The following is a 13,317-nucleotide window of genomic DNA, read 5'->3' as shown; positions in this document are numbered from 1 at the left end:
AGATGGAATTGCTCTGAGGTAAAGGTAAAAAGTCAATGAAATACGATCAGCTTTAGGACTGGTTGAGTCTAAAGAATGCTTGATTCTTGTAATTAAAATTTTGTTACCACCAACATAGTGCTCTAGGCTGTCAGTCATGTTCAAACTGCACTCTAAAGTCTGAAAAACCATTTGGCTGATTGGCATACGTTTGAGGAGCCTTGTGAAACGTTTTAGAAAATGCAGCAGGAAAGTTTTAAAAGGTACATAGACATAAACATTGACATATTAGAAATCTAGACCGAATCAATTACAGACACCACTTTACTGCCGTGCGAAGGGAAAACGCCTATGAGCACTCGAATGTCGCCAAATTTTCTATCGGAAAATATTTATTTTGGAAGAAATTTATGAATATTTTTCCTTGAAATTTTTAGACATTTTAGATCAAATTACAAAATAAATTCTCTGAAAAATTTGAAGAAAATTATTTGCAACTTTTCCCGAAAACGCGTGATTTATCCAAGGAAATTTGGCAACGTCTAAGGGCTCATAGGCTCATACGGCGTTCTTCCATAGCAGGGCAATTTAAGCGTGTGCCCTTTAATTTTAAGACCAAAAACAGCATGGTTGTGGGGAGAATTTTGCAAACGGCGCACCGGTAGTAACTCTCCGCTAAGGCACAGTCTGCTCTCTGAGGAGCTGTTGCGATAATTACTGGAGTCTGTCGGGTCGCGATTCATCGGATTCACTCAAAATTCCTTTAATTCGTTAGGTATGCAATTTGATCTCCCGGGAGTTAATATAGTTGCCTGCTTGTAATAAAGTGTTGGGAACATCCCCAGATTATCGAAGTCTACCTGGTCACGATTTATCGGACTCACTCAAAACTCCTTCAATTCGTTGACTATGCAATTTGGTCTCCTAGGAGTTAAAATAGTTGCTCGCAGTCATCGGCATCAACACGATGCCATCGATAAATCTGTCGAGCCATGAATCATTTCAACAACCAAATTTAACTAGCAATGTGCTTTGGTATTTCTGAAGTTTTTAAAGCCGTTCAGCCTCAAATCTAACTCTTAGTAGTTTTAAAAAAAATTGTTTTAAGAGCCATGAACATGTTTGATGATCCAGCAGGAAACGTTGCGTGGAGCAATGACGTAAAGCCCTGAATAGACGATCAAATTCCGAACCAATTCCGATCAAAGGAGACATGCTGATGACTGATGGTCACCATCTACCATCAAATTTTGACGGACCGCACTTATTTGTTCAAAGTAAGATCAGAATGGAGTGCCACCATTCACCATTTCCTGCCACAGAAAACATTTCTGCCAAGTTTTCATTTTAAAATGAAGCAAATTAATGAGTTTGAGACTGATGACTCCCGACACTTTGATGCTACTTTGATCAGAATTGGTTCGGGAATTTGATCGTCTATCCAGGGCTTCACAGACCAGGACTGCATGGGAAACAAAAACTCTTGTCCCAATTCAAACTCAGAGTCTGAATTTTCAATTCAATTTGTTAATTTTTGGTGTGGTTTTTTTGGTCTTTTCCAGATGTACATGCGTGTAAAGAGCTACACAAACGATCTCACCGATACGCTCTACAAAATTTTCAAGAGGTAGTCGGCACCGAAGAATTTTTACTACTTCCCTTCTCGCAAGTGAGTGCCCCTTCGATTTTTATTTAATCAAAGGTTTGCCCACCTTTTCCTTATTTGAAGAAAAGACGGTGAATCCGCAAATACCGTTTTCTTTTTTTTCCCATCTATGTGACATAAAGCCTACTTTTCAGAATTTTCGACGCTTTTCCCCATCGTATTATGTCATCAAGAATGTATTTATTTTCCTTTTTTTTTATCCATACAGTTTCGGCAGAAACATCCGTATTTGGATCGCAATGTTGGTAAAGTGCCTTTTTAATGTTGCAAAAGAGTATCAACTGAAATTTTTGCTAAAAGTTTACAGAGATATTAGAACGCCGTATGAACATTTGAGAGTTGCCCAATTTCCCCGAGGAAACCATGTTTTTTGAAGAAAGTTATGCGTATTTTTCCTTGAAATTTCCCGATATTTAAGATTAAATTGGGAACAAAATTGTCTGAAAAATCGGAAGCAAAATATTCAGAATTTTCTCAGTAAATTCGTTGGTTATTAAAATAAATTTGGCAACATCTGAAGTTTCATACGGCGCACAGTGGATCGAGTCAATTAGAGAGGTCGGACATGATATTTTTGACTAAAACTGCAAATTTTGATGTTTATTTCGTCGCATTTTAAATTTTAAGGAGTGCTTCTAGTAGAAAATTTTACCAGAAAACCAATGAAGCCACTTTTAGAACCTCAAAGTTTGAATAAACGGAGTTATTAGCGTTTAAAGTCTCCAAATTTTGTCCAATCTCTCCTATTGACTCGATCCACTGTGCGGCGTTTTTCTTTAGCACGGCAGTATTGGCACCCCTTGAAATTCAAAATTCGACGAAATATGCATCAAAATTTGCAGTTTTAGTCAAAAATTTCATGTCCGACCTCTCCAATTGAATCGATCCACTGTGCGCCGCCGACTCTGTCCCTTCTAATCCGCTCATCGTCCGTTGCAGTGTCCCTGCTTCGACCCCTCACGATCGCGGATTTGGCGAGCGCATCCCTTCATCCCTGTCCCCGCGGCCGCTGCTATGTAGGTCGGCGCCAAGATTTGAATGCGAGCGCGGCGCCGCGCGTCTAAAAATAATAGCGTTTGATTTAATGTACCTTAACGCTCATTACTCCACCGGGACCGGGAGAGAAAAGGAAAAGTCGGCGAGAGAGCGTGCGGAACAATCCGTCGGGGGTTGTTTTTACGTCGCTTCTCTTGAACCTCGTCGTTGCTTGATGTTTGCAAAGTTCCGTGCTTGCTCTTTCCCGTTGTGTCTTTGGGGGTGGGAACAGCTTGTCTAATGGATTTTCTCCTCGACAAAAACATACATGTATGTGACTTTCAATGAAGATGTTGCATGTGTGAGGAATTTGCGATTTGACTGTTGATTCTTATGTAAAATTTTGCGAGAAACACGATGGTGCCACTGGTTTTCTCTGAAATCAACTCCCAAGCTCAAAAAAAGCTCGTAATTTGAGGCACTAATGGAGGGGATATCCCACGCTTTGCTGAGACATCAAGACAAACTCTCCATGCAAAGATAGGGAGCAAATACATTAGCAGTGATGCCGTGTTTTCAGTTTTAGAGTCCCCAAATAAAGTGGCAGCCCTATCAATGTATTTACTCCCTATCTTTGCATGAAGAGTTTGTCTTGATGTAGACCTCCATTTTGGCCTCAACTTGAGAGCTTTTTTTGAGCTTGGGAGTTGATTTCAGAGAAAACCAGTGGCACCATCGTGTTTCTTGCGAACTTTTACACATGAATCAACAGTCAAATCGCAAATTCCTCACACATGCAACATCTCCATTGACCGACTGCACTGCATTTGGCGCAATGCGAGAAGTATTCAGGCAGTCGTGTAGGCGCTGATATGGCTGTCACGCCGGCCACACTGTTTGGCGCAATGCGTGAAGTATTCCTACACTCTTGCAGGCGCTAATATGCGTTCGACGCAGCACCGGCCGCACTGTGTTGGGCGCGATTATTCGAACTCGCGTTAGAATAATCGCGGCATCTAATAATGGGGCTTAAAAGGCCCCTATTGTGTTTCGACGCCGTATGAGCTTTTTTTTTTTTTTTTTTTTTTACGAGGGTGGGGGATCAAATCAAAGAAATGTGGGTGTTTAATAAACGTGGAGTCATTGTTTGAAAACAGATACCGTTGGAATAAAAATTCGAACTTATCAGTACAGGGTGTCTAGCATCAGGATTTTCCCGATTCTATCAGGATTTGAGGTCAATCAGGATGTAATCCGATTTCATCAGGATTTGAGGAAAAATCGGTCGTAAAATCAGGATTTGAGAAAAGTCGGCCGTCCGATCGGATTTTTTTATCGAGCTATTTTGGTGAAGTTACATTCGCCAATTTTTCTCCGCAAAAAATCAGGATTTGGAAAAGTTATGAAATCAGGATTTAGCAGTCAAAATCAGGAAAAACAAGGATTTTCCAATATGAAAAAAACTAGACACCCTGAGTAATTATTGATACTCAAAATAAGCATCGCAGTATTGTCCTTCATAAACTCCAGAATCATGATATGCAAGTTATGATACATTTTTTCCCCATTCAATACTCATCCAAAAACGTGTTCCTCTCGGATACCTTCTTCAGTTCACTTACACGTACTTATCAAAAAAGGGGTACCTCTTGGATTTATGTAATTTTATCGAAAAAAGCAGTTCCGCTACGAAATTACAATTTATTCACACTAGAAAAAAACTACGTTTACATAAATTAAATCAAAAGGAATTGTGTACCTACATTGTGTGCTTCATATCACTTCTATTTCCCTCTGATTTTATCAATTCGCATATAGTTCTTAGTAGCATAATTTCAAATTTTCAAAATGTTACTCAAAGGGTGCAATCTTATTGTTCGTCTCAGAGCAATAAGCCCGCATTAGAGGGCCTCTATGATTGATGCAACTATTCGCGCATCCGTGTATTTTGTGGTATCAACTCCAATTGAAGGCGTTTTGAAAACCCACGCATTAAGAACTTTCTCAAGAGTCGAGCCTTAAGCGCATCGAAACTCGACCGTTTTTAAAGTTTTACAGAGCTTCCCGTTTCGAAAATACGCCAGTTCAGCTGTGCTAAGCAAAAACTACGCATCTAAGGGTTACCATTGAAGATACTTACACGATTTTGGGTTAGAAGGTATAGCCAAGCAGACATGTGAGCAGTCAAAGCTGCTGAGTTTTAATTTTTGAGGATTCGGTTGTCTTCTCTGTGTCTTAGATTAGAAACTCGAAAAGTTAGCTACTTATCTTGAAATAAAAGTTCTAGTTGTGACGGAAAGTTATATTCTTCTTTTATATAAAACTAAGGAAGGTTCACAAAAATTATGACCAATCAAAATAGAAATTATACTAACCCTACATGAAATCTCTTTTGGTTTTTTTTCCAGGTTGAGGAACTGATATCAAATAGTCAGTTAAACATTGCGTGTGAAGAAAAGGTATTTTTAGCTGTTCTCAGTTGGGTAAAACATGATCCTGTTGAAAGACTGCCTAGTATTGCTAAGGTAAGTGAGGGATTATTTTAAAAAGAAATTATAAAACGATCATAAACGTTACAAATTAATACAAGAGGAGGAGAATATTACATAAGGAAATAGAAGTGTGTACAACTCAGAACGACCTGTTCTCGTAAATATTCTAGTGGAAAATAAAGTAATTTTAGTAATTTTTCATAGTATTTAATTAATTATTGATTTTACATTATTTCAAATTTAATTTTAACGATATTAGCTAACGTTGAATCTTTTTTCTCAAAAAATTTACGGAATTTTAATACAGGTTCTTTTACCATGAAACAAGACCGCTCAGAAAGTCTACCTTAACAATAGTACTTAGGTACGAGTGTTACCAGAGACTATTTTCTGTTCAATCACCTTGTTATGTCTCAAGAATGTAATAAAAATGACACTATTTCAAAAGGCTATTTTAACAGCGAATCAATTTTCTGAGGCCAAAATTGTAAAAAAAAAATCTCTTTATTTATTTTCACAGTTGATGAAACATGTAAGGTTACCATTGGTCTCTCGTGATTTCCTCATGACCGCAGTCGACTCAGAGCCACTGGTCAGAGAAAATCCTGAGTGTTTGGAGTTACTACTAGAGGCCATGAAGTACCACTTACTACCAGAACAGCGATCCTCTCTTGCAAATCACAGGACAGAAGAAAGGAGACCCGAAGGCATGCAGCCTTATATTTTTGCAATCGGTAAGGTTTTTTTTCTATATAGGTACCTATGCCAAGCAATTATCTAGAACTTCAAAATTTATTTTTACTTTGCCTTTTGTTAAATATAAATCAAAGAAACAATTTTAAGTATATTACTGTGATTTGGTTAATATTTAAAGTGAAAGGAGAATGGTGAAAGAAAAATTGTAATGTAGGTCAAAACCTTATGATGTCAGAATCTACAATTTGATTAACTGAAGATTGTTTTTCCGCATTAATATTTTTGACTGAAATTTTGAGTTCTTGGAGAAGATACTCATTGGAAATATAGATGTAAACCATACTTGTATACAAAATAAATCTATATTTTTCAAAAGTAGAAATATGGAAGTTTGTTGTATGTTTGTTGTGTATGGCGCTGTTTCAAAATTGTGTTTCTTCTCATTATTCTAGGGGGTGGAAGCTTATTCGCAATTCATAGTGAGTGTGAAGTTTACAATCCTCGCACAGATAGGTGGTTACAAATTGCTCCGATGATCTTCAGGAGAAGTAGAAGTGGAGTCACTGCCTTAGGAAAACTCCTCTATGTTGTTGGAGGGTAAGTTCTGTTTTTCCAAAGGTCTTCGCTCCCTTTAGCTGTAGAAATTGAGTATTATGTGATAATATTTAGCGATACTTTTGTTTATTGCCATCAGAAGACGCAATTAAGTGTCCATTAATATTGAGAATGAAAGAAATGGAAATTTTTAACAACTTCTTTGTGAAGTCTCACCAAAGTAATTTCTCAGGCAGGACAAGGAATATTTATATTGATAATCAACTCTGATCACCCAGAACAAGAATTTGATCAAATATCTCCTTGCATATTGGACTTCTAGTGATCAGTTACACCGCCATCAACTGAAAGAGACTCCATAAAAAATAGGTATACACTCGATCATGAAACCAACCCTGCATCTAAACTTGACAGGATACATCTCTAAGTGTCATTAATTTTTAAAAGTCAAAAATCATTACATTATCAAATTAAATCCTTAAATTATTAAGATAAAACCAAAGCAGCGGAGGTATTATGATCTTCTTTTCTTAGTTAGTTTTAAGGTCTTTATTCTTGATTGTTAACCGATACGTAGAATTATTGAATTTTATCTTCTCATCCTTTCCTTCTAGATATGATGGAGCTTGTGATCTAGCAACCGCAGAAAGTTACAATCCTTTAGTGAACAAATGGACCTCAATCACTCCCATGGGAACCAAAAGAAGCTGTTTGGGTGAGTTCTATCATCAAAGATATTTTAAAAAGTGTTGATTTTTTTTCCAATTTTTTTGGTCTAATTTTCACTCTCTTAAAAATCATTCCAAAAGTTTTAAATACACAATTGAATGGAGAACTGTACCGCAAAACTTGTCGAACTTTGAAAAGCAATCAGAATCGGAAAAGTGTCTTCAGCAGACTAGTCAATGTCTGATTGGGACCCCATGCACCTGTGCAACGAAGTCTGACCATATGTCTCAGTGTCCCAGTGTGTGCAATATCTTTCCAACATGAGGTGCCCGATTAAAGTTGACTTTTCAATTTAACATGGTATATTTTACAAAGTCTACAAGGTCGAAGCTTTTTTTGATCGAAATTATAAAACAATAAGTTATTGAACTACCAGTCTGGATTATTTACCACATCGTAAGTACTGAACTTTGAGTGAGTAAATCAGGTTCAATTAAATGAATACTATTGTAACATTGCTCATTGCATGTTGTCTGAAGAAATCTTCTCTTTTAACCACAGGAATTTGCAGTTTTGATGGTCTAATCTATACTTGCGGAGGTTATGATGGTGCTTCATGTCTTAGTAGTATGGAACGGTATGATCCTTTAACTGGAGTCTGGACTTCATGCCCTCCCATGACAACCCGAAGAAGATATTGTCGGGTAGCTGTTGTCGGTAAGTATGCTTCAGAACATTCGTTTTAAGAAAAAACTATAATTATTATGGGGAATGCAGAAAAACCATCTTGATCTGCACCTCAACTCTCCTACCACCCCCTCTGAGAATATCAGATCATAAAAATCCTTAGCATTAATCAGTGTGTAGCTTAATTTTCTTATTTAATTTTGGAGTCATGTGACCAATGTGTGTTGTCAGGAAAAAATTGTAGTCAGTAAAAATCTCAGTATATTTTAGTAGGAAAAATTAAATTCACATAGCAGAAAGTTCCTTCTGTTCTTTCTAGACCACTGTGCTTTTTCTCTGGATATTTTCTGAACCTTTCGAGAAAAAATTAAAACTGAAGTGTAGTTTTTGGGCAAAAAAACTTGTTGATTCAACATTTTTCCTTTAATAAAACAATGGCAACCTCTCTTCGAAGGTTTGAAAAATATGTACCCTTGCAGCTTTTTACACCAGAAAAAATGTGTGGCTCTATCAATTGGATTTGACACTGAGAGTAATTACATATATTATTGCCTAAGATAGTAGTATTTTTTCGATACTCAAGAGAAAATTATCAGCATCTTTTGTCTGAACAGAAAATTGTATCTACGCTCTTGGTGGATTTGACTCGACCAATTACCAAGCGAGTGTGGAGCGGTTTGACCCCCGAGTTGGACGGTGGTTTAGTGTGCCCTCGATGAGCAGTCGCAGAAGCAGTTGCGGTGTGGCAGCTCTTGATGGAATGTTGTACTGTATCGGTGGAAACGATGGGACCATGTGCATGGGCAGTGGAGAACGCTTTAACATCAGAAGGAATGCGTGGGAGCCTATTGCATGCATGCACTCACGCAGGTAAGCAGTTTCATCAAATAAATGTTAATTTTAGCAAATTCAGAGAAGACTTTAACAGAATGTAACCACGGAACTTAGTCGTCATTCTTCTAATTTTTGATACAGGATATTAGTGCTTTTTTAACGGCGTTTAATAATTTTCTATATAAATTAAACGTATTTATGAATCAGATTCAGCTAATGTATTTTTCTTCTCTGAAGCATGGGCACATGAAGTTCTCAGCTTCCCCATTTTTTGTACTGGTCTCCTGTTTTAATGACTCATTTCCCCCAAAAATTTCCAAAGCTATGTTGTTTATTTCAATGCTTTACATTCACAAATTACTGTGATTTTGCGAAATACACACAAATTTTACCGCGATTCTACAAAAATACACACAAATAGACGCTATTGCGAGCTGGCCTTCCCAATCTTCACAACCTTCCCATTTTTCGCACAAGCAGCAACGCAATCATAATCGCATGAGCGGGAAATTTTTGTACCCTTACATTAAAGTTACAGTGCAACTTATTAGATGACTTTTGGATTTGTGGTCGGTGCTTTCCTGGCACCAACGATTGTTGAAAAAACTTTTAAAAAATCTGTAAGTTTCAAAAAGACGACTCTTAAAAAAATTGTTAAAATGTTCGTATCAGAAAACCCTCTCTGGCTATTTATTAAATTAAAATTTATGAGTGGTACAATTTAGGTAAAAGTGTCACAAAAACTCTTAAAATATCAACTGTAATTTTTCAACACTAAAATTTTTGAAAAAATTGTTAAAAAACTGCAATGATATTTTTGAGAGTTTTTTTAAACATTTTTTCCTTAAATTTTATTGCTCGTAAATTTTACTTAAATTTTACTGCTCGTAAATTTTACCTAAATTTTACTTAAATTTCACTGATCGTAAATTTTAATTTTAAAGAATAGTCAAAAAAGGCTTCAGATTACAAATGTTTTAACAGTTTTTTAAGAGTTTTTGAAAATTTTTTTAAAAGGTAATTGCCACTAGGGTTAGAATTTGGTGGACTATTGATGATCAAACATTGTTTCATACTTGTCCGAAATTCATGATAATTTTTTCAAAATTTCAGGTCAACTCACGAAGTAATAGTCACCGATGGTACATTACTCGCTCTTGGCGGTAACGATGGCAGCTCCAGCCTGAACACAGTAGAACGCTATGACCCGAAATCCAACAAATGGTCTCTAGTCACTTCCATGCTCAATCGGCGCAGTGCATTGGGAGCCGCCGTTCTGGACTGCCTCAACATCGAGCGGCGGCTGGTCCCTCACCCCTCCCTGACGAACGGCACGACCCAGATCACTTGATTTAAATGGTTCTCATCGGCATCTTGTGTTCGATGTATACATGCAGCAACCGGCACCGTTGTACAGTAGCCAACAGTAAAACACGGAAAATATTAAATTCCTGATTTAACAATTCTGTGATTAAAAAAGCGTCCGACATGTTTCAATGTGGATTTTACAATAAAAAAATGCTAATTTAACCACCTTTGTGATTAAATTAGCTTTCCACCACTGTAAAATGTACATATGAAACATGACGGACATAGTTTTTAACAATTTAATTGTTAAAACAGCAATCCATGAATTTTAAAATGACAACCAGATATATAGTTCTCTTCCTCCTTTTTGTGTCTTGACCTACAGGGCACTGTAAAAGACATTATTGAACTTTGTCCGATGTATAGTACTCTGACATTCTTCAAGCGCTTGCTTTATGTGAAGGCTTGGAAAATTTTGGTCATTCTTCATTGACATTTTGTGAAAAAAAATATTGGTGCCGTTAAAAACAAAAAAATACAAAACTTATTGAAACTGAAGTAATGAAATTACAGAAAAATCAAAATGCATTCACTTTATGATTGACTTAAAGTTATTTTTCTGTTACTTAAATCAACTTAAACGTTCAAATTCGATCATTACTACGAAGCCTCTTTTATATGCCGCTTTCCTTTTTCTTATTTGCATAAACCAAAATGAGGAACATTTCTAAATGTTTACACTTTGAATAAATGGGAATACCTCTTTATTTTTTAAATCAAGAAAAAAATCAATCAGATTTGCAAAGACTTAATCTGAACGGACATGTGCTTTGATTGGGTCCATGATATTATTACTCTTTCAATACTTCTAACTTTTTTTCGACTCTTTTATACAATTTTAAATGAAGACTTTCATAGCTTTACCTGTATTTTAATCTTAATTTACTACACCTATAATATCCACGTTTTTGTTCGATCTCTCAATGGCCTTGCAAACATTGCTGTATGTAATTAATTTGGATCTGAAACAATAGTTGTGCTTTTAGGAACTGGAGACCATACATATTTTATTCGGCTGAATATGACGGCTTCGTTTATTTTTTACACACCTATTTGTTACGATTGTAGGTTTTCTTGTCTTAGGATAATTTTATACTTTAGCAACTACTCGGCTTTGAACTTATGAAATACAAAAAAGAACTGCCTTACTTACTATTAAATTGACCACTATGTTTGTGTTAATTGATTTACAAATTTTAAGATTTTTGTGATTTTTAGTACATAGTTAAATCTTTTGAAAGTCGAAGTTGTGATGGAATTAAGACATTGTTCTTGTTGTCTCTAAAAGGCTACTGCCATATGCATATCTGTTCATTTTTGTCTTAAAAATAGTAATTTTGTCGAAAGGTTAAGATTTTCTCAGAATCTGTATTACATTTAAAGGGAAATATTGTGCAGGTAGTAGTTTCTCTTCCACACCTTTGTGAAAAGGAAAATCTAGTTTATCGGAAAATTGGCAATAATAATCATAATCGTAATTAATCATTCAATTCCAGAAATAAGCTGCGTCATAAAAAGAGCGACGCCAAAAACGACCGTTTTTTGGCACAATTTGGGCCAGAAGGGATTTTTCTGAAACCGGACCCAAACGATACCTTATGATACCCTAAAACTCTGGTAAAAATTTTAGCTTGAGTATACGCACGGTTTTTGAGAAATGAGGGGGCAAAGTTGCCAAATCGCCATCATTCTGGACAGCATTTCTACAGCAAAAAGACGGGAAAAATGAACGAAAAAGTTACACCTTTGATGGGTTTCGGTCGTAAATGTTCTTATTGGGCTCTCAAGCATTCAACTGTGTTCAATTTTAACAATTTTGGTCGCACAGTGGTCCAAAATGGGGAGAAATCGTCGACAAATCAGGATTTTTTGTAAAATGTTTAAAAATGGAGGTAAAATTGACGGTCTGCTGCAGTTTTCACGGCAACAATGTTCTTATCGGTCCTCAATGCATGAAACTTTGCTCAGCTTCACAAATTTACATCGCACAGTAGTCAAAAATGGGGGAATTAGTGGACAAACTTTTAAAACTGAAGTGAAACGGTTGGCTCCCAGTAGAGTTTAGATCCCCGAAAAATTCTTTAATTTTTTTTTGGACTGTTTAAATCCTTTTTTAATTTTTTTTCTCCATTTTCCCTTCTTTTTTTTAAATTTCTGAAAGTTTGCATTTTTTATTGAGATAATGCTACAAAGTCTATTCTATAACAACGTTCTATAAACAATACGGTCTGACATACAGTAATAATTAAAAAAATTAAATACATGAATTTTTCCGGGATCTAAACTCTACAGGGGACCAACAGTTTCACTTCATTTTTAAAAGTTTGACAGAGGATCTTAATTTGTCCACTAATTCCCCCATTTTTGACCACTGTGCGATGTAAATTTGTAAAGCTGAGCATAGTTTCATGCATTGAGGACCGATAAGAACATTGTTAGCCATGGAAACTGCAGCAGACCGTCAATTTTACCTCCATTTTTAAAAATTTTGACAAAAAATCCTGATTTGTCGACGATTTCTCCCCATTTTGGACCACTGTGCGACCAAAATTGTTAAAATTGAACACAGTTGAATGCTTGAGAGCCCAATAAGAACATTTACGACCGAAACCCATCAAAGGTGTAACTTTTTCGTTCATTTTTCCTGTCTTTTTGCTGTAGAAATGCTGTCCAGAATGATGGCGATTTGGCAACTTTGCCCCCTCATTTCTCAAAAACCGTGCGTATACTCAAGCTAAAATTTTTACCAGAGTTTTAGGGTATCATAAGGTATCGTTTGGGTCCGGTTTCAGAAAAATCCCTTCTGGCCCAAATTGTGCCATTCTTGGCGTCGCTCTTTGGACTGGGTGCTTGAAAAAAACTAATTGTTCTTTTTTCCCTCAAATTATGAACATGTTGGCTTGCTGAAATTTTGCAGAAACACTTTTGACTCAAAGTTCCCACCTCTGAGGGTAGGTAACCCTTTAATTTTTATGAAATTGATCATGAAAGCTTTTACAATTTGATTCCTTTATGTGAGATTGATGAAAGTTCTGATACAGTAAGGTACTTTGCATTGGTAGGTACAAGAGGAAGTACCTTATTACCGAGCTGCCTTTAATAGTTAAATCTTCCCTCATGCTTGTCATGAAAACAAATATGCTTTTCAACTGCATTTATATTATGATTTGAATAATGTAGTATATGTTCATTGTTAGCATTTTTTATCATTGCTCCATGTCATATGTGTGAAATACAGTTTTTATAAATGAATTGTGCCCTCCCTGTTATTTACCTATAACTCTTATTTCTCACCGAAAACACCGATAGGTTGGAAGTAACCCATCAAAAAGTTATCTTGAGTTGGTAGATTAGAATATACTAGGGGCCCGTGGCTGCTGCTGGGCACAGTGGATC

The 13,317-nt window shown here is 36.3% G+C and overlaps 1 protein-coding gene across 1 annotated transcript in view; it reads left to right on the top strand.

Moving 5' to 3' along the window:
• The window catches only part of LOC109042965 (kelch-like protein 17), a 41,557-nt gene extending 28,384 nt beyond the window's left edge, over positions 1-13,173 (top strand). Inside the window, exons 5-12 of the mRNA XM_019059954.2 lie at positions 1,542-1,648; positions 5,029-5,145; positions 5,633-5,846; positions 6,261-6,405; positions 6,978-7,078; positions 7,594-7,749; positions 8,334-8,589; positions 9,667-13,173. Coding sequence (XP_018915499.1) covers positions 1,542-1,648; positions 5,029-5,145; positions 5,633-5,846; positions 6,261-6,405; positions 6,978-7,078; positions 7,594-7,749; positions 8,334-8,589; positions 9,667-9,904 — 1,334 coding nt within the window. The 3' untranslated portion in view covers positions 9,905-13,173. The remainder of the gene's footprint in view (positions 1-1,541; positions 1,649-5,028; positions 5,146-5,632; positions 5,847-6,260; positions 6,406-6,977; positions 7,079-7,593; positions 7,750-8,333; positions 8,590-9,666) is intronic.
• The last annotated feature ends 144 nt before the right edge of the window (positions 13,174-13,317 follow it).

The sequence above is a fragment of the Bemisia tabaci genome, chromosome 6, assembly GCF_918797505.1.
Source record: "Bemisia tabaci chromosome 6, PGI_BMITA_v3".
NCBI classification, from domain to species: domain Eukaryota; kingdom Metazoa; phylum Arthropoda; class Insecta; order Hemiptera; family Aleyrodidae; genus Bemisia; species Bemisia tabaci.
Note: the sequence above shows the minus strand (reverse complement) of the source record. Positions and strands in the feature narration are given on the sequence as shown.